Genomic DNA, 25,494 nt, shown 5'->3' with positions numbered 1-25,494 from the left:
GCCGCTTCCACCTGACCACCCACCTGACCCTTACATGAGCAACGCAAAGTCTTTGAAGCATTTACTTAGCTCAAGTCTGAAGCTTGAGGACATTTAGCCACGCACTATGGAGAGAGCGGAAGACAGCGGACAGCTCCTACAGGACTGATGACCCTCACTGGCCTGAAGGGGCGCAGGACCAGGCACCCCTCATCCCGGGTGTGGGCGGGCGGCTGCACTCTAGGCCGGTGCGGAGGGCTGGCTGGAGGCTCCAGTGGCCTTCAGGCAAGGACTTGCACATCCAGCTGCACCTTTCATGAAGCCTCTAGGTGGCGGGTGGGCGTGGGCTGGAGCGTAGCTCAGCCTTGGCTACCAGATGCGACACCGCTTCCTGGGGTGCATGGGGCTGCCTCTTGGGCAGTGGAATGCCTCAGAGAAGGCGGCCAGGTTCTGTAGTGAGCCCAGTACCCTGTGGACCAGCAAGTCCAAGGAGGTTTGAGATGAGGGAAGGGGTCAGGGCAGGGGCAGACATGCGTGCTTGCTTGGGGACTGTACACTTGCCTGTACTTAAGAGGACTGTGGACATCCGTCTTGATGGATTGGATGGCAAACTCAGGCCTGTAGGACCCGCACCACACCTAGAGGGGCATGAATGGCTTGGTTACGGCCTGAGGGCTGGAGCAGTGTGCTTTGCTTAGAGAGACCTACAGATTCCTTCCTTCCTTCCTTCCGTACCAGCTGCCTCCTCCCCTGCTGGCTCCCAGTCCCCAGCTTCAGTCTTTCTCTTGGAAGCCTGCCAAGCCTACTGGCTCTGGTTTTGGAGTGTGGCAAGCTCATGGTGATCTTGGATGTACCCTAGAGTGGGCCCTCCAAGGCTGTGGGTGTGAGGAGCAGGATTACAAGTTACCTGGGCATAGTTGACAAAGAAAAGCTGGGCATAGGTCAGGTTCAATCCCGGCAGTTGCTGATCCTTGCCGCCTTTAGACAGCCACCGTAGGTAAGCCTGCGAGTACCAAATTGGTCCAGCCAGGCTCTTGGAGAGCCCCATGCGGAATAATCTGGTTCCAGGACCTTCCCTGGATGGGAACCTTGCCTCCTTAGCTTAGGGCTGCTGTGTACAGACCAGATAATTCTTCTGCAGCCCTCAAAAGACTGATCCAACAGAACTCTGTGGGACCCTTAGCCATGCAGCTGCCACCTGAAATCCAGCCATCTGGGCTCCTGGTACCCAGTGCTCTATTCCCAAGACTGGAGATGTGGGCTGCTCAAGCCCATGGCCATGTTGTGTCTGCCCTAAATACTCTTTAGGAGACAAAAAGGGTGCCTACACTTGCTCATCGGGTGAGATATCAGGTTTACAACCATGGGGTTTGGATTTCTGCTTCTTCCCCAGTCTAATTGGGGTGTTTTTAGGACACAGCCCTAATTTGGGCATTGCCCTGCCATGCTGCGACTGCCTCAACTCTCTCACCTTGTATGCCTGTCGTACCCCACCATTGTCAGCGATGTTCTCCCCGAGGGTGCTGAATCCGTTCACCTGCACGAAAGAGACAGAATGAGCCCTCCTCCTGTCCCGCGGGGCTGGCTGGGGTACGTGCAGGTGGAGGGCCGCTGCAGTCCTGGTGACATGCTTACGTTCTGGTTGCCGGCCAGTTCCCAGGAAAAGTTGCCGTACTGATAGACCATGCACTCCGACTGTTTGCGGAAGTGCCGGGCTGAGAAGTTACTCCACCAATCCAGCATGTTGCCATTCTTGTCGAAGTTCCGACCTGGGTGGCAGCAGAGGATGCACACACTGTCCCCCAAGGCCCCGCTCTTGCTGTCCTCCTGCACCCCTCTCCAAAGGCCAGGCCAGTGCTAGATTCCAGGGGTTCTGAGCACACAGCACCATGTTGAGGGCTGCTCAGGAGAGCCTCCACGCCATCCTTCCCATCCTTGCCCCTGATTAGGACCAGGAGTCTCAAATTCAGGGTTCTAAACCCAGGTAAGGGGGGGCCACATGGCTAACCTCATATGATACCCCTGGCTGAGCCATATGGGAAAACCAGCTCAGACATCACAGGTGGTGTCAGGCCCTAACAGTCAAACAGGGAAGCTGCTCCAGAGATGGAGACCAGGCAAAGCCCCTGTCCAACTAATCTACTGAGAGATTTAATGGATGATCCCTGGCCGCTCGGTAGAGGGGTGTGCGTGCGTGTGCGTGCGTGTGCGTGCGCGCGCGTGTGACTTACAGGTGTATTTGTGACTGGGGCACTCCCCTATGCCCCTTTACCATTGTCGTCAAAGCCGTGCGTAATCTCATGCCCGATCACCATCCCGATGCCCCCAAAGTTCAAGGCCTGTGGTTGGTCCTTGCTGAAGAAGGGTGGCTGGAGAATACCGGCAGGAAACACTGTCCCAGAAGGGTGACAAGGAGAAGCTGTGAGTGACGGTGCCAGGCTCAGGTGGGCACCTCTACTGGGCCTGCCATCTAATGCTGTGGCCTAGGGAGGTTAGGACTCCCTGCCCAGTGTGCAGACAGGGACACTGAGCTCGGAGACTAAAACAGGAATGCTGGATTGGCGATCCGTGCCCAGTTTCCTCCCGCCCACCGCTGCCTTCTTAAAAACGTTCTCGGATGGTTCCTCTGTGTTCCTTCCAACCTGTGACCCTTGGGACAACATGAAAGAGACTGGAACCCACTCTCCTTTCTGAGGTTAGACTGGAGTTTCTAAGCAAGGGCAGGGCCTGTCCTCTGGCACGAGAGAGGTGAGATGGGCTTACCAATCTGGTTTCTGTTTGGGGAGTAGAAGGCATTGACCACTGCAGCCCCGATGATCCAGCTGTGGTGAATATACTGGTCATTTGGAGTCCACATCTGCCAGGACCCTCCCTATGGTCCCCTCTGCCCTGGCTGGCCAGATCCTGCCCTGAAGAACCCCCAAAAGCTGAGGAGGGGGAGGGCTTAGGTCTAGTGTCCTCTTGAGCTGGCATCAGGCCAGACTCCTGTAGCCACCCCTGCACGCCAGGCTAAGCCTCCTAGTCATTCCACTCACAGGTTGTGATCCACTTTTTCCCGAAGCTTCTTGAGGCTCCGCTGGGCACTGGCCTTGAGGTTCTGAAGCCCATTCTCGAAATACAGGTCCTCTGAGAAGATCAACTATGAGGAGAACAGAGCTTGACATGACTGGCACTCAGGCTAAGTCCCCAAGAGTGTAAGAGGAAGGGCTGAAGGTTGAGGAAGGGTCTCCAGACCCTCAGCTGGCATGTGGCCCTCAGGCTCCTGGAGCAGCTAAGGGCAAAGTTTAGTTTCCCTGGGCCTCAGTTTCTCTGTCTGTTAGCAGAGTGAGATTAGAGTCCCTCTAGGGTGTAGAAGTGTGTCTAAGTGAGCAACTGTAAGAACAGAAGGATGCCTGGCATGGAGAACCCACTCTCCAGGGGTTCAGGGCAGGGGGGTGGGGTGGGGCCAGGCACAGTGCCCAAGGGTACACACGTTGGAGTATTCCTCATCCAGGTGCCTATTGCTTTCTTCCAAGATATAGTCAGGGTAGCCGATCTGTTCCCGGATGTTCATGGCCTGCACAGAGGAGGGGCAGCTAGGGTCATCCACCATGGGAGGTCCATCGTCCTACATGCTAGCTTTGTTCCCTGCTGTGTCAGTAAGGGGATAACAGGCATTTTCCCTCTATCAGCTTGCAGAACCAGACACGTCGGTGGGGCTCTGTGTGGGTGCTTGGGAGTCCAGTGACGGTGGCTTGTCTCCAGAGCTAGAGGAGCCTGGGTAGCTCCTAGCCCCAGACCATGGAGCCTCCTGTTTCCTGGGGATTTCCCGGGCACTTCCCTCCCACCAGGGCTGTTTCTCCAGCATGGGGTCCTGACGGCGGGAGCTTTCCCTCAGGTCTTCACACAGGTTGTAGCTCACCCACCTTTTCCTGGGCCTTCCTCTTAGATTCCTCGTCCATCCAGTTCAGCTCATCCAGGGTATCCACAAACACGGATCTTACCTTGTCAATCAGCTCTTTGACCTGGGGGAATGCATATCCTCTTGTCCTGGGCTGGCTTAGGGGGCGTGACCAGAACTCCAGGCTTGGTCTCACCTTTAGGATGAGACCAATGCTGCTCTATTCCTGACTTCCTAGAGGGGTGTGGCATTGATAGGGGGTAACTATTCTGGCTCAGAATTGGAGCCTCACAGGTGGGTTGGAGGTTTGCTTGCCCAGGGCTCAGAACCCACTCAGAACCCACACATACAATCTGTGCCTTTCCCAGGGACTTAACAGGGTCCAGGACTGGAGTTCATGGTCACGAGCACCTGGGGGCAGGGTTTCTCTTGGCCTTTCTCTGTTCTGGTGGGCACTGGGATTAATGCATGTCCCTCTGCCACACATGGGAGTCACTGGGTAGGGTGGTGGTGATGGGGCTGGTATCCTTGCCAGGAAGCTGTCCCAGGGTGAGCTTGAGAGCTGCCACGGACAGTGCCCTTTTTGCAGTCCAGGTTACACACCATGTCCTTGCTGTCCTTGGAGAAGGCCTCCTTGATGTAGAGGGAGCCCACGGCGCTCTCCATGTTACTGTTAACGTAGCTGACACACTCCCGCCAGCGCACCTCCTCCACGGTTGTGCCATACAGCGCCTGGCGTGTTTATTCATTCAGTCACTCATGCATCCTATCCCATGTGCCAGTGTTTAACTTTCCCCGGTCATATGTGGGTCCCTGAGCTTGTGAGGTGAGGCAGGCAGATCCTCCCACCACAGGCTTCAGGGTACCCAGAGGATGACTCAGACCAGATGCTGACTGTGGACATGAGAAGACCACTACTCTGGAAAAGCTAGGGTCCCACTCAGACCCTGTCCTCACCCCCTGGACCTGGTGGTTTGCCTGGACACTACCCAAAGCTTCTCCTCATCTCTTCGTGTCTTGAGAGTCAAACTGACCTCTCTTGAGCATCTCCCTACCCTGCCTGGTCCCTCCTCTGGTCACACTTGGTTTTGGACAGCCGCGTCTTCTGCTTTGTTGACTTCTGTTGGGCAGGGGCCTTTTCTCAGACCCCGGTGATGACAGTGCATGCACGGCTCGGTGGGCGAAGGACACACTCACCTTGCGGTAGCTCACTCTCGCTTCTTTGAACCTCTGGCTCAGGCTGCTGATACGATCCAGCACCAGGCGCCAGATCAAGTAGTTCTGCATGGTCCTGGAAGAAGCAGAGGTGTAAGGGGACCGGTGAGCCAGCAGGTGCTACACCAAGCAGAGTTCAAGATTCTCTTAAGAACTGGCTTGTTTATCCCTCATGCTTGATAGGATTCCTGTAGCCAGCGTGAGGCACCATGGGCACCAGAATCGAACCTCTGTGTCCCTCACGCCTGAGAAGTTCTTGGTGGTATCCTCTCCTGAAGGCAGGAACTGTGTGTGTGTGTGTGTGTGTGTGTGTGTGTGTGTGTGTGTGTGTTTTGTGGGGCAGGCACAAGGTTCCCCTTCCCGGCCTCACCGTGCTGAGTAGATGTCAATGATGGACTCAAGGTTCTGCAGGTAGGGGATGCCGTAGACCACCACCTCCTCATCCGGTAACAGTTCGATTTGGACAGAGGACAGCACACTTTGTATGAAGAGGGTCCAGTTAAACCCCTGGAGAGAGAGAGGTGGGGAGAAAGAAGGGAGGGTGGACCTCTGTGCATCTGAGAAACTCAGCTTCCACCAAAGAACATTTGAGAAACAGGTGAGAAAGGGCTGTTAAGAATCAAGACAAAGAGTGACATTTCCCAAGAGCCTGTGGGCTATGAGATTGCTAAGAACCTATGCAGAATATTTGAAAATGAAGTATAGTTGGGGAGATTACTGGCAGACGTGATTTAGCAAAAATGATCAAAGTAGAAAATACTATGGTCGTATATGTTACATAAGCTGGGTAGGTATCTATTTTGTGTACAACCTTTTTAGTATTTATGTGAAAATTACCATAAGCCTCATGCATGCAAGGGCCGTGCGCTACCATTAAAGTCTCCTAGCCCCATAGTCATGTTTGCTCTCAGTGAATCGGCCACACTGCTGAGATTAGTGGTGTGCTTTAACTATTTTGAAAAAAAAAATCTTGAGACACAGTCTCTAATCAGGCTGGCCTTGAACTTCTTTATATAGCTGTCAATGTGCTCTCTCTCTCTCTCTCTCTCTCTCGCTCTCTTTGTGTGTGTGTGTTTTCCAAGAGAGGGTTTCTCTGTGTAGCCCTGACTGTGCTGGAACTCATTCTGTAGGCCAGGCTGTCCTCAAACTCAGAGATCTGCCTGAATCTGCCTCCTGAGTGCTGGGATTAAAGGCGTGCACCACCAGGCCAGGCTTGAATTTACTGCTTAATTAAAGATTTATTTTAACTTTTCTGATGTGTGGTGGTGGTGTGGGTGGGTGTGGGTGTGTCTGTGGTACCCACTGAAGCCAGAAGAGAGGCACCGAATTCCTGGAGCTTCTGCCTGCTGTGGGTGCTGGGGACTGAACTCTGGTCCTCTGAAAGTGCAGGTTCTTAGTTGCTGAGCCGTCTCTCCAGCCCTGGCATGTGGAACACAAGCTGGAACCGGGGCTCTCTCGGGGTTCGCCTGTCTTATCCTTGTGCAGAGCTATGGATTCCAGTGTGTATTTATATGTTCTAGTCGGGAGGAAGAGGCCGCAGGCCCAGTCACCTACTTTTGTAGCAGCTGCACCCTGACCTACAGAGGAGGCCTGTGGCAGGGCAACAATGGATGTCCCCCTAGAATGTTTTCACTGTGCTCATTTAAAGGCATTATCTGCCTGGATGCCAGCCCTACCGTCCCTTTAATGTCGGAGTAGCTTTGCAGGCAGGGGAGGGGGTATGAGTATCCCAGGTGGGTTGGGGCTAAGCCCCTGCTACTTCCTGGTTGGTGCCTGGGTCTCACCTTCAGAGCAAACCTCTCCTGCAGCTCCACCAGGTCCATCCTGTGGTACAGGGTGGTGACATCATGCCTTTCCTCCTGGGGGACTGTGGCCTGCGTGGGGACCAGGGGTCACACCGCGTGGCACTCAGCACCTAGCCCGAGCCTCCCAGCGTGGCCCTACCTCACATTGGCCAGCTGTGCCTCCAGCGCCAGCACCTGCGCCATTTCCTTCTCCACCAGAGAGTTGTCATTAGGCAGGTTCATATCTTTCCTCAGCATGGTGGCCACTGATACCATGAACTGCAGGTAGGCTTCCCGCACCTGGGCCAAAGGACGATGGATGGAGCTGGGCGGCTTTGGCCACCTTGGCCACCATGGAGCACTCTGTGGGGTGGGGGTGGTATGTGACGTGGAGTGGCCCCTAGAAACTTGCCCCTCTAGCTTCCCCAACAGGTTCTGGCACAGGCAGCCCAGAATGGAATGTGGAGACTATCCATACCACACCCCGCTGTGACTGCTGTCTCCACCCCACTCTCTAGGGACAAGCCTGCAAGACGGCCTCCATATTCTGTAGTCTGGGTCTACTCCCTGAACTTGATGTGGAGTCACAAGGCTCTGGCCATGTCAGACAGCTCAGGACCAAGTTCTAGTCCCAACTCCATTGCTCTGAAAGACCCGTGCACAGGCCTCTGAGGGTGGGGACAGTTTTTCAGGGCTCCCCAGTGCCACGCTGGCCTCCACAGGTGCTCAGTAACTCTTTAGCCATTGGAGCCAGGGTAAGGTAGGACTGCCCCAGCCGTGATTCAGCCATGGGGTGGGTTATGTTTGTCCAATTCAGTTGGACATCCTTTCTTGTGTCTATTCTTGAAGGGGCTTCCCTCACTCTAGCTGAGGCTTCAGACTGCCCCATCCACCGAGACCTTGCTCTGCCAGCTGCTAGGTGGGACTGGGGGCCACACCTGTGAGCTTTTGGGGATGATCCATGTCCTGATTTCCTGTCTCCTGCTACCATCCTTCTTTCTCGATCCACCCATGTGCCCACTAATACTTCCAGCCCTGTTGTGAGGGTCATTCCTTCCCTGTTCCTGGCCAGATGCCTTTGCTGTCCCTGCCTTCTTTCTGTCCATCCCAACTCTTCCTGCTACCCTGGCCTTCCTGGGCTACAGCTGACTTCTCTCCGCAGAGCAGGCTCAGGACACTGGGCCTGGCTCTGCACGGATGGGTCAAGCCGAACAGACTACTTGACCAGATGAGCTCACTCACCTCAGGGCCGGCAGTGTGAACACTGGGTGTCCATGTTTATATCCCCAGTGCTCAGTGCCTGTCCACAGCCCCACAAGTGCTTCCAGTGGCTGGTTGTGGGGAACAAGGCTAGTGGACAAGCAGGAGAGCTGATCTCTGGGGGAGGAGGGACAGTATATGTGCAGGGAACTGCATCTGACATGGGCCCCAAGGCTTCCTGCTTACCTTGTGACTATTGCCTTCGTTGAAATAGTACTCCCGGGATGGCATGCCCAAGGTGGGCTGATCTATCTGGAAACACAGAGTGTGTGACTCCTCACCGGTGGTGGGGAATCCCTGCAGCCTGGCTGAGGGGGGCAGCAATCCCCTGCCCCCAGACTGTGTCTGGTAACAACACTGGCTCCCTGTGGAAGTCAGATGCTTCCGAACCCAAGCCTCTCCTTGATAGAGAGGGGCTGTTTGGGGTTCAAGTCCCCACAGGAGGGATTTGCACCACAGCCTTCCCATAGTGGCATCTGTGTGCTTCTTGGACCCTCAAGCCAGGGGCCCAAAAAGCAGAGTAAGCACAGGGCCAGCTTCTCAGAACACAGCAGGGGCCACGAGGTCCCGTGAGCCCTGCTTAGCACAGCATACACTGCAGACCAAGCTGTGGACAGAGGACACAAATGTCGGGCTCCCAGATCCCCCCAGCCACCACCCTGTCTATCTCCTGCTCTCCTGCAAAGCCCAGAGTTAGACTCAGGGAACCCGATCCCCACCCTACCCACTGAGGGTATTGCGTACATAGATAACATGCCGGCTGGAGTTCTGGTCGTCATTCCAGATGAAGAGGTCAATGAGAACGCGCCTGTTGAACTGTGAGTTCAGCACAGCCAGCTGCCGTTCCAGCTCCCACTTGGGGCCTGAGGAGTCAGTACCCACGCTGGAGACCAGCTAGCCCCTCTCCAGACAGGGAACTGTACGTCCTGAGCACAGCATTCTGGGAGTATAGCGAGCCCCGCCAGGCTTGGGTAGTGAACTCATTGTGAGACTTTGGGGACCGAGGAACGATTCCCCAAAGGGGCTTAGGGACTGTTCTTCAAAGGTCCACAGGGAAAGAGTGGCTGTGGATGGGAGATACCCTATTCCAGGCATCATCCCTGCCCGTGAGTCAGAAGTGGGCCACAGTCTGAGGTCTGAACAAGGGATATGAAGACTGGCGTCTCGGATAATAGGAGGGATGATCCAGTACAGCGCTTCAGGGGACCAGCCATCGTGAGGATCCATCACAGATCCCACTGACTCCCTAGTGTGGAGCCTAAGCCAGATTTGGGGGCTGTAAGTTATCTCTGGGAGGAATGAGCCTCTTGGGGCTTCCCTGAGAGCAGGCGACCTGTGGGCAGCTGTGGGGTTGAGCAGCCTGTCCCCGAAGTGGGCAAACTTGCCTATACTTACCCACCATCTCACTCCACTTGTCCATGGCCACAGGCCAGCCTCCTACCACATCTAAGATGTCCAGCAGAGGCTGAGAGTCTCTCTTCTCTATCACACCTGGGGAGGGAAGGAGTGGGTGCTTACACAGACTCCAGTGGCCACAGCACCCGCCAGGAATATGCCTGCTGCTCCACGGCTAAGCTTTAGCTCGGGGCTTGCTGATAATTCACACAGAGGATGGGATTTGGCAGCAGGTGACAAGCCTAGGGAAGAGTGGTGGCCAGGAGGGAGGCCCAGACACAGAATGTGCTTGGGCAAGAGTCGGGTCACACAGGGGCCTTGTGACTTGCTTCTGTATACGATGGCAGTCTAAAGGCGTGGGCTGAAGCCCAGAGAGGCTTCCCTCTAAGGAAGTGCTTCTCTGACAGGGTACTTGGGAGAACTTCAGGCAAGGACTAACCCAGAGGACATAACCCAGAGGTCACTATAGATACAAGGGCAGGCCTTCAGATGACAGGGCAGGACTCCAGAGCTGATAACGAGAAGGGGCTGATGTCTACTGTCCCGGCATGTGGCAGGGCTGAGGGGCCACAGGGAAAGGACGATGGTTCAGTGGTAAGGGAGGCACCAGATGAGTCTGATGGAGGACGCTAGCCTTGAGATGCCATGGGTGTGTGAAAAGAGGAGGCCTCCCATGGGTTTGGACAGTGGCTTCTCTGGCTTTCTGTGCTTGGGCTTCATTTGGAAGTAGGGACAAAGTTAGAGAAACCGGTAGTTATAAACGAAGTCCTGGTTGCTTGGGTCAAAGCGAGCAGGATTCTGTGCAGCTGCTGGGCTGCTACTGTGGTTGGTGGGCTGGAAGCTGAGGAAGGGGCTCGGGGTTCTGTTCACATACTGCTGCCATCCTGCCTTGGGCACCCAGCCCTTGAGGCAAGAAATTCAGTAAATGTGAGAATCTAAAGGAAGTTGTCTGTGACTAGTGGGTATCGGTCACATGGTTTGAGGAGGCCCTGGCCATGCCCAAGTACAGGTTCCAACGGAGATAATCTCATAAAATCACAGTTCCACTAAGTAGCCTTGTTGGTACACAGGGATCAACCTCAAACCTTTAGGAGATGTCCAGGGAAGACAGGTGGCCCCAACTTGCAGCTCAGCCGGCCAGAGTGGTACCTTCGGGTAATGTAACTACAGGCTAGGGTTATACAGCCCCAAACCCAGGGTAGCTGGCAATGAGCTAGGCCAGGTGAGGCACAGCACACAGCAGCTCCTTCTCATGTACCCTGCATGATGTTCACCCCCGCCCCGAGATACTTCCGAGTGTAGTGTACCGTTAGAGCTAACTGGGCCCTAACAGGTGGCTCGACTCACTTTCGTTCATGCAGGAGCGGTACAGTGTCTTGGCCTTCTCCACGGCCGGCCGGTCCTTGAGAGAGGAGTCCTCCAGCACCCCTGTAGGCAGAGGAGAAAGCTTCACAGAGGTGGAGGTGGCTGCTGGGGCCCCAGGACAACTGATGTCTACGGTCTAGCCCCGGGCTAGCATCATCAAGCTGCTCTGAGACTCAGACAGTCACAGGCCACTCCAACTCTGACTCTGAGACGTCGCTGTCAGGCAGGGACCGACCCAAGGCTCAGTGAGACCTCTATGCCCCCAGGTGGTGGCTACTCTTCACCTTTAAGGATGACCTCCAGCTCATCCCGGAGAATGTCAAAGACGCTGTACCGGGAGTTGGTCTCGGGAATCACGTGACGCCGCAGCCAGCCTCCGCAGGCGTACTGGTAGAAGTTGTCACAGGGCTCCTGTGAGTTGTCCATGTTCTGGAGGATTCTGGCAGCTGTTTATCCAGAGGGGGGTGGAGAGAGGAGTGGGGAGAGGAGACCCTGAGATGTAGACATCTTGATATTATCTCAGAGTCTGAGAGACAGTATCTCTCCCTTTGGGGACAGTTTGTCTGAGATTTAATGTCAACTATTAACTTGGTGGCAGCTGCTAACTTGCCCTTGGGCAAGTCAGTCACTCTCCCTGAGTCAGAGGGAGGCTAGTAACATTGGAAAAATGACCCAAGTGTCTTCAAGGGCTACAGCAGCCACTTATAAGCTACAGGATCTTGAATATCCCTGTCTTCTCTCTCCTGCTGGTGGCCCTGCCTCCTGGCCTCCTCTCCATAGCCCTTCTGCCCCATGCAGTCCGAGTGACCTCTCAGTCCTCAGGTCCTCTGTCCTATGGGGGAGAAAAAGTCCTCTGTCCTATGGGAGAGAAAAAGATCTCCCACCCTGTCTATTGCCTTGAGGTTTTTCTTTATCACAGGGGTAGCTGTTTCCATCCTAGGATCCAGAGCATGTTGGTGACAGGGGCCTGAGCTATGGGCTCACTGGCTTTGCTCACTCTGCCTGGGAACCACCTGGTCTGGGCTTTTTTTTTTTTTTTTTTTTTTTTTTTTTTTGGTTTTTTGAGACAGGGTTTCTCTGTGGTTTTGGAGCCTGTCCTGGAACTAGCTCTTGTAGACCAGGCTGGTCTCGAACTCACAGAGATCTGCCTGCCTCTGCCTCCCGAGTGCTGGGATTAAAGGCGTGCGCCACCACCGCCTGGCTTGGTCTGGGGCTTTTGTAGCGGGAGATTTCAAAGGAAGCATCACTGTGGGGCTCCAGGATGCACTCAGACAAAACAACCTAGTCCACCCTCACCCCACAAAACTTCGTTTTCCCTCCTGCAGAGGGCAGTCTGTGGCACCCAATTTTAAGACAACGTCTTGGTAGAAAATTTGAAATAAAAAAAATATCCTTTGATTTGACTTTGTTTTCTATAAACATAGATGAGGGCTCTTGCGTGGGAGCTACCCATAGGGCTGCTCAGCTCGGCTCCAGGCAGCTAGGGGAGGGGCTCACCTGCAATCACGCAGCCTGGGGTGACGCAGACGTCATTCTGCTGTGATGGCTCTCTGATGGCTGGAGGAGCAGAGGGAGGAACGTGAGGTGCGGAGCATCGGATGAGCTGGTTCAGAGGCTTGGCTGCACAGCTTGCAGGCCTTGGTGAGAGGACCAAGGCCTGGGAGGGCTTGGTGAAGCACAAGCTGGGGTGGACATGGCAGGGTAGACAGGGTAGGCCTCCATTCTCCTCCACCCTCCATGGACACCCCCAGGAGAGCTCTGAAGCACATCACTGGTCCCCAGTTGGATCCCAAGTGTGACTTTTCCTTACAGCAGTGACCTGGGATCCCCTTTAAATTCTCTGCCTCTGCTAACCCCTATTGGGACCCAGCACCCTCAGAGCTGAGGCTGCTCATAACTCCCCTGCTGTCCCACCCTCTCCTTACCCTGGAGTCAGTACACCCAAAGGTGACACCAGGCTGGCCTCCTGGGTGGTACCCAGCTGTGCCCATTCATTCTACATACGACAGGCACTGGAGACTGGTGTCCCTCTCTTCCCTGTCCCCTCCTGGATTCTCTGCCCATCTAAATTGCCCACGGCAGGCCCAGATGCCAAGCCCACCTCCTCAGGGCTGCCTGGCAGGGAAGGCAAAGGCTACCTCGTTTTACAATCGTCTTCTCTTCCTGGGAGAAGCGTAGTCGGCTAGTTAAGAGGGGCAGCTGTTTCCCTGGGGAGAAACACAGGGCTCAGCCTCCTCCATTAGCCCCCCCAGTGGAGCCTTGGGGATCTGGTTATGTCAGCGCAGGTATCTGTGTACAGTGCTGTGGGCTCTAGTGCTCACCACACAGTGAAGGCTGGCTTCCAGGGAACTGAGACAGGGGGATTATGCAACTTAGGCATCCTTTCCTCTATCCTCTTCCTTCTCCTCATAGGTCCTGCTAGGTTTGAATGGGAAAGGAAAGGTCCCTTATCTTGCTATTCCTATCTTCTAGTCCATCTGGAACTACCCAGGCTCTGCCTGTCTTCCTGGACTGCACTTAGAGAAGGCTGCTCTTGCTGTCTTACCGCAGGAATACATAGGCTAATTTGGGGAGATCAGGCCTTTGTAGGGAGCCCCGTCATGGCAACCTTCACCGCCCCCTCCCCCAGAACTACTTTCACTGCCTGCTGAAGGTTTAAGGCTACCCTCCTTGTCCCGTGTCTCTCCAATACATGTGGGGAGGGAAGCCGCTTAGCATGGAAGCCTTCAGGACCTGGAGTGAGGTTTGGGAGAAAGCAAGTCAGGCCTGGCCATCTTCAGGCCTGGTGTGTGGTGTTGAGGCTCCCCATAGTCAGATACACAGACGGTGGGGGAGGAGGGTTTAGGGGTGTATCTGCTTGGGCGTAGTCAGCACAGACGGTGCTGGAGGTGCCAACAATGGGTGCTCCTTAGGACTAGGCAGTGCAGAAGGCCATTTGTTCTACACATGAGGGTGCTACAAGCCAGACCCGACGTGGCTATGATGCCAGTGTGGGTTCTATCCCTGAAGAGTCCTACCCTTTCATCCCCAATCTGAAGGAGCCTTTGAGGGAAAACTTTCAAGGGGGCAACCTGAGATCCAGGGACAAGAAAGCTGACTCCTCAGCTCTGCAAGGGAAGGGGTGAGATCCCTGAGCTTTGGCTGCCCTGTGGGGGTGTGCCCATCTCAGGAGCAGAGTCTGAAGGTGAGACACTGAATCTTGGATCCCATGGAGTCACACCACACCTCCAGGGAGAGGACGTGTGACCAGGAGGACCGTGAATCTGCTGGCTCAGCACACCTTTGCAGCCACCACAGGTGAGCTTAGGACGTCTCAAGGAAGATAAGGACACAGAGGCACAAAAGAAAGGGATTCTAGCTGGGCGGTGGTGGCGGCACACGCTTTAATCCTAGCACTCGGGAGGCAGGGGCAGGCAGGCAGGCCAGCCTAGTCAACAGAGAGAGTTCTAGGACAGCCAGGGCAGTTACACAGAGAAGCCTTGTCTTGAAAACCAAACCAAAAACAAACAAAAAGAACAGAATTCTAGACATGAGTCCTTTCCTTCCCACAGAAGAGTGACCAGGCCAGAGTCCAGGAAGGGAGAGACCGTGCTGCAAGGCCAATCCCAAGTATGCTTCCACCCACAGAATGTTGGGTACACCCTTGTGGGCTTCTGTGGTAATCAGGGTCTCGGGGAGTCCCTGATGCAGAGGGTGTATTCCCACCTATTCTTGCTCACATAGCCTTCAAGGAGTTTGAGGTTATGTCCACTGACAGAGAAGGAAGGCAGAGAAGAACCTTCCACTTCTAGCCCCCAGGGAAGCAGCTAAATATTGTTGACCATGAAGAAGGAACCTTGGGAATCAGGTTCTATCAGCTCAGCTGGTAGAGTGCTTGCCTAGCAATGCACAGAGCCCTGGGTTCCATCCCAAGCACCACATGAACCACACGTGGCATTTAGGAGGTAGAGGCGGGAGATTTAGGAATTTAATGTTATATAGTTAGTTTGAGGCCAGACCCCTGAGCTACAAGAAACTCAAATCATTGCTAGGTGTGGTGGCATACACCTCTAATCCTAGCAGTTGGGAGGCAGGGGTAGGTGCATATGAGTTCCTGGACAGCCTGGGACCCTGTCTCAAAACAAACCAAACACATACGAACAAGCAAACAACAGCAACCACCCCTTCACAAAACAACAACAACAACAACAACAACAACAACAACAACAACAACAACAAAACCAAAGAAGTCCGGAGAGATGACTCCTCAGAGATTAAGAGCACTGCCTGCTCTTCCAGAGGTCCTGAGTTCAACTCCCAGGGACCACATGGTGGCTCACAACCACCTGTAAAGAGATCTGGCGCCCTCTTCTGGTGTGCAGGCACACATGCAGGCAGAACACTGTATACATAATAAATAAATATTTAAAAAAACAAACAAAACAATAAAAACAAAAGGAAACCCCAAACCCTAACTAAGACAAATAAAGAAACCAAGAGGGAACCCCAAATAATCAAAAGGAGTGGACTCTGGGGTGACCCCACTGTTAGTAGCGGCAGTCTGTGCAATGGCTGTGGTCACTAAAGAGTCTATCAGGAGAGGTGGGAAGCTTACAGATAGGCCCTGTGCTTCACCGGGCAAGTGGAAGCCACAGAAAAGAGCAGGATGGAAATGTTGGAAGGGAAGTGAGGTTGCCGAGAGTGTTGGGGATACTCAGGACCACTCAGGAGACGGACGGAGGATTAGGAGTTCAAGGCTAGTCTCTCTACAGAACCAGTTGAAGGGTACATGAGACCCTGTCTCAAAAAAAAATGTAAGGAAACCACGTCCCAGATGTGATGGTCATTGAACCCCACAAAGGAAGTATTAGTTTCAGGACATGCCAGTCAGCAAGACTTTTCAAACCAAACCAAACCACGAAGGCAAGGGAAGTAAATCAATAAATAGAGGGAACAGTTACCCAAGCTTAGAGCGAGTCAAGTATGGTAATCTCAAGAGTTCAGGAAACAGAGACAGAAAGATTGCAAGCTCAGGGCTGGCCTGGGCTACATAGTGAGACCTGACCCCCAAAAAGATGGAAACAACACAAGAATCTCTGGGCTAACGCCACAGGTAACAAATGACTTGAGTGAATGGGATTCCAGGAAGATCAAATTCCCTAGACGTCCCCTGGTGTTTGTTTAGGCAATGTCTATGGTATGCCAAGGCCAATAAACAGCTTTGAGAGTTGTTGGCTCGGGCAGACAAGCATTTGCCAAGCAATTGTGAGAACTGGAGTTCCTCAGCACCCAAGTAAAGACCAGTAGGTGATGTGGAAGTCCCCTCTGATTGCTGTGAATAGGTTTTATTACCATTGGTTAATAAAGAAGGTGCTTTGGTCCTGTGGCAGCACAGAATAGAGCAAGGTGGGAATTCCAAACAGAGATAGAGGAGAAATGAAGGTGGAGTTGAGGAGACACCATGTAGCCGCCAAAGGAGACAGATGCCTGGGAACCTTACCAGAAAACCACAAGCCTCGTGGCAAAATACAAAATAATAGAAATGGGTTAATTTAAGGTGTAAAAGTTAGCTAACGAGAAGTATGAGATAATAAGCCAAACAGTGTTTTAATTAATATAATTTCTGTGTGATTATTTTGGGTCTGGGAGGCTGGGAAACAAACAAGCAGCCTCTGTCTACAAGTAGGTGGCCCACCTAGACTCCCGGTGCTTTCTAGGTGGAGACATGGGGTCTCTGAGGCAAGCTGGCCAGCGAGAATAACTGAACCTCTTCCTCAACACATAAGGTTTAGAACAATCAAAGACAACACACAAATGTCCACCTTTAGGCCCCCCAACACCTGCACACATATGCGTGTCTACACATATGCAAACATATATGTGCGCACACATGCATGCCACACAAATACACAAAAAACAGTCTTCACAATCACTCTGAAAGTTTATTTTCCTAAAATTTTGTTTAAAGAAATTTAAAATTCCTTGACTTCTAATCACGTTTTTGTGTATATGGGTGTCTTTGTATGTGTGTCTGTACACTATGAGCATGCCCACAGAGACCAGAAGAGAGTGTTGGATCTCCTGGGTCTGAAGTCACAGCCGGCTGTGAGATGCTATTTGGATGTTGTGATTATGAGCCTGGGTCCCCCAGAAGAGCAGCCTGTGCTCTTAACCACTGAACCATCTCTCCCTTCCCTAAGACTTTAATTTAAATAACCTGTGTTTCCCATCTCCTCAGTTTCTCTCTTAGGGAAACAACTACAGAGGGTCTGGGAAGACCAACTAGTCGGTAAAGTGATTGCCGACACGTGAGGGACTGAGTTTAGAGCCTCAGCACTTGCAGAGGAGCTGGGCTTGGTGGGGGCAGCTCCTTCTACCTAGCCAGCCTAGTTAATCAGTGATCTCCAGGTTCAGTGAGAGCCCTGTCTCAAGAGACTGCAGAGATGGCTCAGTGGTTAAAGCATGGACCACTCTTGCAGAGGACCCTGCTCTGGGGTCTCTGGCTCCCTCTTCTCAGCCTAGAGGGAAACTGCACTTGTGTGCACATGCCCCTACACAAACATACGTGCGTGTAAAGAGCTAAAAATAAACACATAATAAATCCTTAAACAACAAAATGGAGCATGATAGAAGTCACCTCATAATGATCTCTGGCTTCCACACCTGAACACACAGTGTGCGCGCACACACACACATCACACGCCACACACACCACACACATCACACACATACGAGAGAGAGAGAGAGAGAGAGAGAGAGAGAGAGAGAGAGAGAGAGAGAAAGAGCGCTACAACAGTGGAGAAAACTCATGTTCCTTGAGGCTGAGTAACCTGCTGAAGTGGGTGGAGAGTCAAATGGGGGATGAGTGTGGCGTGGCCAAGCAAACTCGCCCTGAGAGTCAACATGAAGCCGTCCCAAATGGAAGTGTCTCAAGACACCCAATGGAAATAAACACATATTCTCAGAGGGGAACTCTCTCCACTTACATCACACAGAAGGCCAAGGACAAAGCCCACGTGGATGTGAATTTGTCTTTGTGAAAAGAAGTTGTCCATACATCAGGAAGAGCAAAGGGCAGAGCCCCGAGGAGTTCAGATATGGGCAGAGGTGCCACGTGGCCTGCTTTGGCGGACAAAACGAGGTGGGTGTGGCGTGCTCCAGTTCTAAGCGAGTGCCCCAAGAGCCTGTGTGCTTTCACTGGAGGGGAACATGACTAGCTAGGTCTCTGGACCTGGATGAGGTCACCCCGACACAGACACATGCAACCTGACCTCAGCCAGGGACAGAGGTTGGTAAATTGTTGTTTGGGGGACTGGGTGTTGGTATAGGTTTTATAGGTATCTAAGTGACACAGAGCATAATATACTTTGGAAATACTTAAAAGAGATGAAATAATTGAAAACAGACAAGGAGCAGTTAAAAATCAATTTGAAAAAGAATCAGCTGTTAAATGCTAGAAACAAAACCATATGGGACAGTGAGGTGGTTCATTGGGGCAAAGTGCTTGTGCAAACCAGACGACCTGCGGTGGAAGTAAGCAACTCCTGCAAGTTGTTCTCGTGCTGTGTGGCATGCATGCAACTGCATTCACTTATGCCTCTCTCTCTCTCTCTCTCTCTCTCTCTCTCTCTCTCTCTCTCTCACACACACACACACACACACACGCACGCACGCACGCACGCACACACCTGCATACACACTAATAATAAATACAATAATAAACATTTTAAAAAGGAAAACATGCAGCTGCTGGAGTTTACAAACAATCGCCAACCCAGAATGGATGGCTTCAAGGCAGCGGAAGAGAGACTTGGTGAGCTACAACGATGCTCTGTGGAACTAGCAAGGAGTTCCAGGCAAAGTCAGGCACAGACAAAAAGCACCAGAAAGGACAGACTGAGAAAAGAGAGTCTATAAGCAACCAGAATTTTATTTCATTTATTCATGCGCTTATTGTTTGCATGTTCGTATGTGGGGATGCATCTATGCACACACGTGTGGAAGCCAGAGGTCAGTCATCTCTCCAGCCCCTCCTTAGCCTTATGTTAAGTTAAATATGTACCTGGGATTTATGAGAGAAGCTCTATTTTCGACACCAAAATCCACAACAGAGTGCCATTTCCTTCCTAGAAACCACAACAAGCGCCAGATAACCTATTTAAAAAAAAAAGAACCACTCTTTTTGGACCCAACCCAAGACTCAGCCACAAGATGAGGACAATGACATTTCAGAGAACTTGGGACAGTTTTGGGGAGAGGCTGGACACACAGGTCTGGGAGAGATGTTCAAACAATGAGCAAGAAGCCAGTCGCTTCTAAACCAGCTGACCGCCCCGTGTGGGCGTGCTCCTGATGGGAGGACTTCCAAGAGCATCCACGCTTTCCCACGATTTCCCAGTCGCTGGCAGGGCCTGATGAAGGAAGGTCTCAGAAGACTTTAGAGAGCCTGCTCCAGAGAGACAGAGGAGCTTCCAGAGAGAGAGCTCCAGAGAGACAGAGAGACAGAGAGAGCTCCAGAGAGACAGAGGAGCTTCCAGTAGTGGCAAGGTGAGGCCAAGAAAGACAAAGGCCCAGCCATGGAACTGCTGAGTGCCTGGACCGGGAAAGACAAACTTTCACCTTCATGGGCCAGGGGAACAGTTTGGCTCTGCAGGAAGTGGGGAGGATGGCAGGAGAGCCTGAGGGCCCCAGAGTGGCCGGCTTGCCACGGAGTGCCCTTGTCTGCTTCTGTGTCTGCTTCTGCTAGAAATACCCCAGGGGAGGGGTCTTTATCAATCATATTAGTGGCGGGGTTTTATTAATCATACTGGGAATGGAGCTTTCAAGTAATGGAACCAGGTTATCAGGGCCTGAGACCTCGGAAGCCCAAAATAACATTTCATCCTTTAAAGCCATTTATCTCGAGCCACAGCCCGGGAAAGCTGGCAGGAAGCTGTCAGAGGACTCGTCTCTGACTTCAGCCTGAGGGCTGAGGAGGCCGCTTACTTGTGTAAAATGAACAGCTGCTTACTTCTGAAATTTTATTCTGCAGAAAAGATGAGTGAGGCCAGGAAAATGTTTTTAAAAGCCAGAGCTGTACCTCGAATGGGCTGACATCCAAGGTGATCTTATTGACTATTTTCCTGCTGCTGTGGCAGAATACACTGGCAAAGAGCAGCTCTGGAGAGAAAGGGATCACCAGGCAGGGCAGCGGGAGTGTGCGGCTGCCCTGCCAGGCAGGAAGCAGCTGGATCACGTTTCATCAGCCCACAGGAAAAGCAGAGGAAAAGTGGAGCCAGGTTCCATAACCTTTCCAACAGTGCCACCAGGTGGACACCAAGTGTTCAAACACATGAGCCTATGCTGGGCATTTCAAATCCGTAACACTGCAGGACTAACCTGGTGTTCAGGTTGCCTGTTACATCTTCTCGATAATCCGCAAACACTGCCTTAAACTATCTTAAATCAATACAGGTGTTGAGGAGTACTCCTGCAATCTAGCGCTTGTGAGGTTGGGACAGAAAGATCAGAAGTTCAGGGTTGTCCTCAACTATATAGAAAGTTGGAGGCCCGCCTGGGCTACATGAGATCCCGTCTCTCTCCCTCCCTGCCATACACTGAGCACACAAAGGCACAGAGGTTTTTTGAAACGGTAAAGGCTGGTCTTGCATAACAATCACTAGACAGAAAAAGGAACCATCAGTAGAGTTATGAACAATGAAATCCAGACAATAGCAAGGAAAGAAAATGTAACTCATTAGTTTTCATAGTTCATAAAGACTGGGGGCTGGAGAGATGGCTCTGGTAGAGGGACTGAGTCCGGTTCCCAGCACCCACATGACTGCTCACAGTCACTTGCAACTCCAGTTCCTGGAGCTGACCCCTTCTTCTGCCCCCAAGAGAACTTGCGCTCACATACGCATGAACTCACATATTCCATGTATACATAATTGAAAACAAATGATAAGGATTTTAAAATACGCCATAGAATATATAAATGACACGCGTGGATTTAAGCAAAAGCTATGGAGACCTCTCTATCGAGAGGTGGGGGCTTGGTGTCTCACAAGCGAATCCGCCTTTGTACAGGATGTAAAGACAAGACTGATGGCGTCAGAGGCCAAGACTGGCATCTTGTTATTACATTTGATAATGAGCAATGCGACGGGCATTTTCCTAAGCATTCCTGTTGTGTCAAGTCTTCAAGCCCTCTTGTGAGCATACACCCCTATCATTTCTGCTTTGCAGGTCAGGAAACTGAGGCCCAGAGATGTCGCGGAAGCTGTCTGAAGTCACACAGCTGAGACAGGAGCCGGAATCCCTGGCTGTATAGCTGGGAACTGATGTGCACACGGCCTCGGGCCCTCATGTCCTCACGAACAGGTAGAAGAGCCCAAAGATGAGCTGTGGACTCCAAGGACACAGTCCAGGCTGGCAGCATGCTCCTGGCAGGTCCTGTCTCATCTCCTCAGCTTTGCTGCTTGGCCAGGAAAGGAGTCTAGGCATGCACAAGTGGGCAAGGCCGCATACCAATAAAAGCTTATTTACAAAGCCAGGCAGGGGCCATGGTTAGCCAACCTGAACAATGAATATGGTTGCTGGTGGAGAGAATTCTGGGTGAGCATGGACGATGGCACGACACTGAGCCACTGATGAAAATATTTGACTTTCAGGGCCAGCCAGATGGCTCAAGAATAAAGACACTTGCTGAGAAAGCCTAGAGACCTCAGTTTGATCCCTGGAACCCATCCAAATATGGGATCAAAGAATCAATTGACCTCCACACCCATGCCACACATACCCCACCACGTGCACACAAGATAAAATGGATTTCCAGGAAAAAAGGTGTATTTATAATTTTAACTGAGCAACTAATTAAAACAAAAAACAAGAGTAACTATCAAAAAGGTAAAAAAAAAAAAAATCAAGCAAATTGAGGGAAAAACAGCTCAGTTTGAACAAAGGCAAGAAAAGATGAAAATGCATCAGAAATACAAACAAACATTGTGCACAAAAGACACAGTCTAGTGCTGACAGGGAATGCAGATAAGGAAAATCCTCCCAGTGAAAGGCAAACTCGAAACCCAGCCATCAGGGCTGCAGGAGAAACAGCTGAGCTGCGCAGGGGATGCTCGCTTCGCTCGCTTCCCGAGCAGAGAGTGGAAACACTCACTTTCCACCCTCCAGTCTCGTGCAGTGGAAAGGAAACTGACCCTACAAACCGTCCTCTACCTTCACATGCAAGTCACGACCTGCCCCCACTGCACAAATAAAATGTGATGGGCAGATTGTAAAAAACAACCGTCTGGTTTTTACTATTTTATTTTTATGTGTATGTGTGTTTTTGCTTACACGTATGCCTGTGCACCATGTATGTGCCTGATGCCCATGGAAACCGGAAAAGGGTGTCAGATCTCCTGGAACTAGAGTTACAGATAGTTATTAGCTGCCGTGTGGGTGCTGGGAATTGAACTCAGGTCTTCTGGAAGAACAGCCAGTGCTTTTAACCACGGAGCCACCTCTCCAGCCCCATGCAAAAGGATTTTGTTTTTTTAAAAAAGAACAGAATCTAGGATTAAAAGCATTGTTAAGATACAATCACTGTGTAATGACTTGTAGTGGGATGATTCTGTATGCATAACTAAACATAAAAGAGCAGGGACAGCACTCACACACAAATAAATAATATACATATATAGAACTGCATAAATTTATGAAGCTAAGTTTGTACTTTGTGGCTGTTTTGATGAAGTGGTTGAGGAAAACATCGTAGAGTCCTCTTTTTTTTTGAGATTTTATTTTATGTGTATGTATGTTTTGTCTTGTGTGTGTCTGCGCATCATTTGTGCTCCTGGTGCCTGTGGAGGCCCGAAGAGGGTGTCAGATCCTCTAGAACTGGAGTTAAGACAGTTGTGAGCTGCCACTTGAGTACTTGGAATTAAACCTGGGTCTTTTGGAAGAGTAGCCAATGCTCTTAACTTCTGAGCCACCTCCAACCCCTTATGGCTAAATTTATGGTCATGGGCTAATCTTAAATTGGTGAGAAAAATTAATCCTTGATATCACTTCAGAAATCTGACAAGTCTCTAGTGCAAGAATTTCACACACACACACACACACACACACATAAACACACACACACACATAAACACACACACACACATTTAATAGCTATCTGGAAGATCAAGAGAACGAAGGAAGCAACTATTACAGGGGCTTTCTTTGAACTCACAGGCACCTATGGACACTGTCACTCAGCAGGCAGGGGTGGGCACAGGCCTCGAGCGCCTCTGGCCAATTTGACAATTTTCCTGTAGGACAACTGGCCAAGCCTTACTTGGCCTAAGGCTAGTGTGATGGTCAGCATTACCAACTTGATAGGATTCAGAACCACCTGGGAGCATGTGGGAGGGGAACGATCTGACTGACTGAGCTGTAGAAGAGCTGCCCACTGTGGGTGGGATGTTCCCTAGGTAGGTATCCCCGGACTGTCTAGAATGAAGACAACGAGTTGAACACAGCGGCCATTGCTCTCGTCTGATGGCTTTGAGTCCTGCTTTCGTGACATCCCCAAACGCTTTCTCTCTTACGTTGCTCTTTTCAGGGTATATTTTATCGCAACAGCAGAAACATTCCCAAGAAGGCTAATCTCAGGCGATCACGAGAAATCCCACCAGACCACCTCCAGCTGAGTTTCTGACAATTGTGCAACTGACCCAGAGGTCAGTAAAAGTTAAGATGGTAACGCTCATGTGGATATTGACATTAAAGAGTAAATAGTAGCTCACAGATTGGAAATAATAATAATAAAAATCCTCCAGACAGAAACAAGAAAATGTTTGAAAATGGCTAATACAAAAACTCCCTATCTGCCCAGTCCTGACTGAAGTCCTGGACTGAAGCCCAGGTTAGATGTGGGGTCATTCCAGCGGCCCAGGAACCCTGGAGGAGGAGGAAGCAGAAACTGTGGGGCCCTGGTAGAGGCAAGGAGACCCTGGGTGTCCCAGAAGTCATACTGCTTGAAGGGCAAAGGGAGAACCAGGTGGGGAGAAGAGAGACAGGACAACAGACGGGGCAAGAGAGAGGATTCCCACCCCTTGACCTCACTGCTGGCTGTGGGGTCATCAGACCTGTTCTCTGGAGGGTTCAAAATCAGGTGTTTTGAGATCAGTGCTCCTCAAACAAAGGGCCCTGGGGCCCTGAGCTCCACTGGGCACAGGGGCTCTGTCACCCCTGCCCTTGAAGTTGGCTGTACCTGTCAACCCTTGCAGGAAAACCAAACAGGCAGAGACCACAGTAGCCACTGGGCGGGAGCCACACTGTACATGGGCCCTTGAAGGCAGCCCTGGGTGGGGCGGAACCCACTTGCATTTCCCAGCTGCCCCTCATCAGGAGTCCCCTGAGGGGGACATTCAGGGTCTGGTGCCCTGGAGTTAGAGCCAGACCAAGGTGAGCGCATCACTTACAGACATGGTGGAGTGGAATAGGTGGACCTTCCTTCCTCCTGTGTGTTTATCCCCCTGCTCCTGGCTCAAAAGGGATGAAGGGCTTGGAAGTTACAGAGCTGCTGGGTGTCTAGGTGCCCCCTCCAAAGGGATCACCCTGGTCCTACATGTGGTCCTTTAGGGAGAGGTCAGTGTGCTAAGGCAGTTCCTGGGACACCCGAGGTCTATCCGCAGGGCAGCCCTAGCCACCCCTCCACCTTCATGGGTCCTCAGGCTAGCCCCTTCCTTCAAACTTGCAATAAGCAAGAGCCTGTTTCAGAAGCCACCAGGTCATCCTGACTGGCACCAGGTGAGACAGCTGGAGGGACCCCTTCGCTCAGGGGCTTGGGCTCCTGCTGCTGGGCCACCTGGGAACTGCAGCAGCCTCTCTGCCAGGCTGTGCTGCGGACTAGAAGGGGGCTGGCCCGGTGGGGCGGGGGACCTGTCTGCCGTCTGCAGCATCCTAGAGTCCTGCTGTGGCGGAGGGGGCGGAGGCAGAGCCTGCAGCAGCTGCCGCGCCAGCAAGCCAGGACAGAGCTATCTGGATGGGGTCGCTGGGTCCGTGCAGGTCAGTGTCCCTTCCGTGGCATCTCTGGAGTCAGCACCATGGCCCTGGGAGCGGGCAGGGGACCCTGGCAGAGCCCTCTGCCCCACTCTGCAAGGCTGGCGTCTCTCAGGCCAAGCCCTGGGTGGGGGTGGGTAGGGGCAAGGTAAGAGGGCAGGGTGTCCTTACTCACCTCTGCTGTAGAGGACACCCAGGGCCACTAGGGTTCCCAGCAGCAGCAGCAGTAGCAGCAGCAGCCCCCCCTCCAGGAAACCTGAGCACCTCTTCTTCCTAGACCGGTCTGCTCTCTCCACCATCCCCACTGGGCTCTCCGACTTCCCCATCAGCCGGTTCTGGGGGAAAAGCACACAGCTGAGCACCCCAGGCCAGGGCCAGGAGAGGCAGCTGGAGCTTGAGTGCCTTGACCACAGTGAAGCTGGTGCTTTGGGGATGCCGTGTCCTGGTCTCTGCTCTCAAAGCTGCAAGCTGTGCCCTGAGTGCCCTGGTCTTGCCAGGGGTTCTTATGCTAGGGGTAAGGGGTCTCTGAGTGCCCAGGGAACCCCTGTGTAGAAATGAGACCTGGCCAATGGGTCACTATGGCCATTGCTTTTCAAAGTCAGTTTTTCTTGT

The 25,494-nt window shown here is 52.3% G+C and overlaps 1 protein-coding gene across 4 annotated transcripts; it reads right to left on the bottom strand.

The window, feature by feature from the left end:
- Nucleotides 1-48: 48 nt before the first annotated feature.
- Nucleotides 49-25,494, bottom strand: Mmel1 (membrane metalloendopeptidase like 1). Of its 4 annotated transcripts, none has more exons than XM_026790035.1 (22): nucleotides 25,058-25,494; nucleotides 12,376-12,435; nucleotides 11,163-11,324; nucleotides 10,861-10,941; nucleotides 9,514-9,609; nucleotides 8,863-8,981; nucleotides 8,305-8,370; nucleotides 7,024-7,221; nucleotides 6,859-6,948; nucleotides 5,445-5,581; nucleotides 5,057-5,150; nucleotides 4,463-4,591; nucleotides 3,885-3,983; nucleotides 3,452-3,535; nucleotides 3,015-3,118; nucleotides 2,743-2,801; nucleotides 2,252-2,371; nucleotides 1,615-1,748; nucleotides 1,451-1,516; nucleotides 887-982; nucleotides 541-617; nucleotides 49-448 (listed from the first exon to the last, which is right to left on the bottom strand). In XM_026790035.1, exons 1-22 carry the CDS (start codon nucleotides 25,206-25,208, stop codon nucleotides 349-351), a joined length of 2,322 nt encoding a protein of 773 aa, XP_026645836.1. In that variant the 5' UTR covers nucleotides 25,209-25,494; the 3' UTR covers nucleotides 49-348. The 4 variants fall into 4 exon arrangements, with proteins under 4 accessions (XP_026645836.1, XP_026645837.1, XP_026645838.1 ...); XM_026790036.1 differs by having other exon boundaries at nucleotides 7,054-7,221; XM_026790037.1 differs by having other exon boundaries at nucleotides 7,024-7,158.

The sequence above is a fragment of the Microtus ochrogaster genome, unplaced genomic scaffold (genome assembly GCF_000317375.1).
Source record: "Microtus ochrogaster isolate Prairie Vole_2 unplaced genomic scaffold, MicOch1.0 UNK38, whole genome shotgun sequence".
Taxonomy (NCBI): domain Eukaryota; kingdom Metazoa; phylum Chordata; class Mammalia; order Rodentia; family Cricetidae; genus Microtus; species Microtus ochrogaster.
This window is presented reverse-complemented; position numbering and strand designations above follow the sequence as displayed.

Excerpts from the sequence above, each read along its gene's own strand:
- Mmel1 (XM_026790035.1), bottom strand. The coding sequence starts at position 25,208 with ATGGGGAAGTCGGAGAGCCCAGTGGGGATGGTGGAGAGAGCAGACCGG. Across the intron at positions 10,942-11,162 it reads GCTGGAGGTCATCCTTAAAG|GGGTGCTGGAGGACTCCTCT; the intron begins GTGAAGAGTAGC and ends CTCTGCCTACAG. Across the intron at positions 8,982-9,513 it reads CAAGTGGAGTGAGATGGTGG|GCCCCAAGTGGGAGCTGGAA; the intron begins GTAAGTATAGGC and ends CTGACTCCTCAG.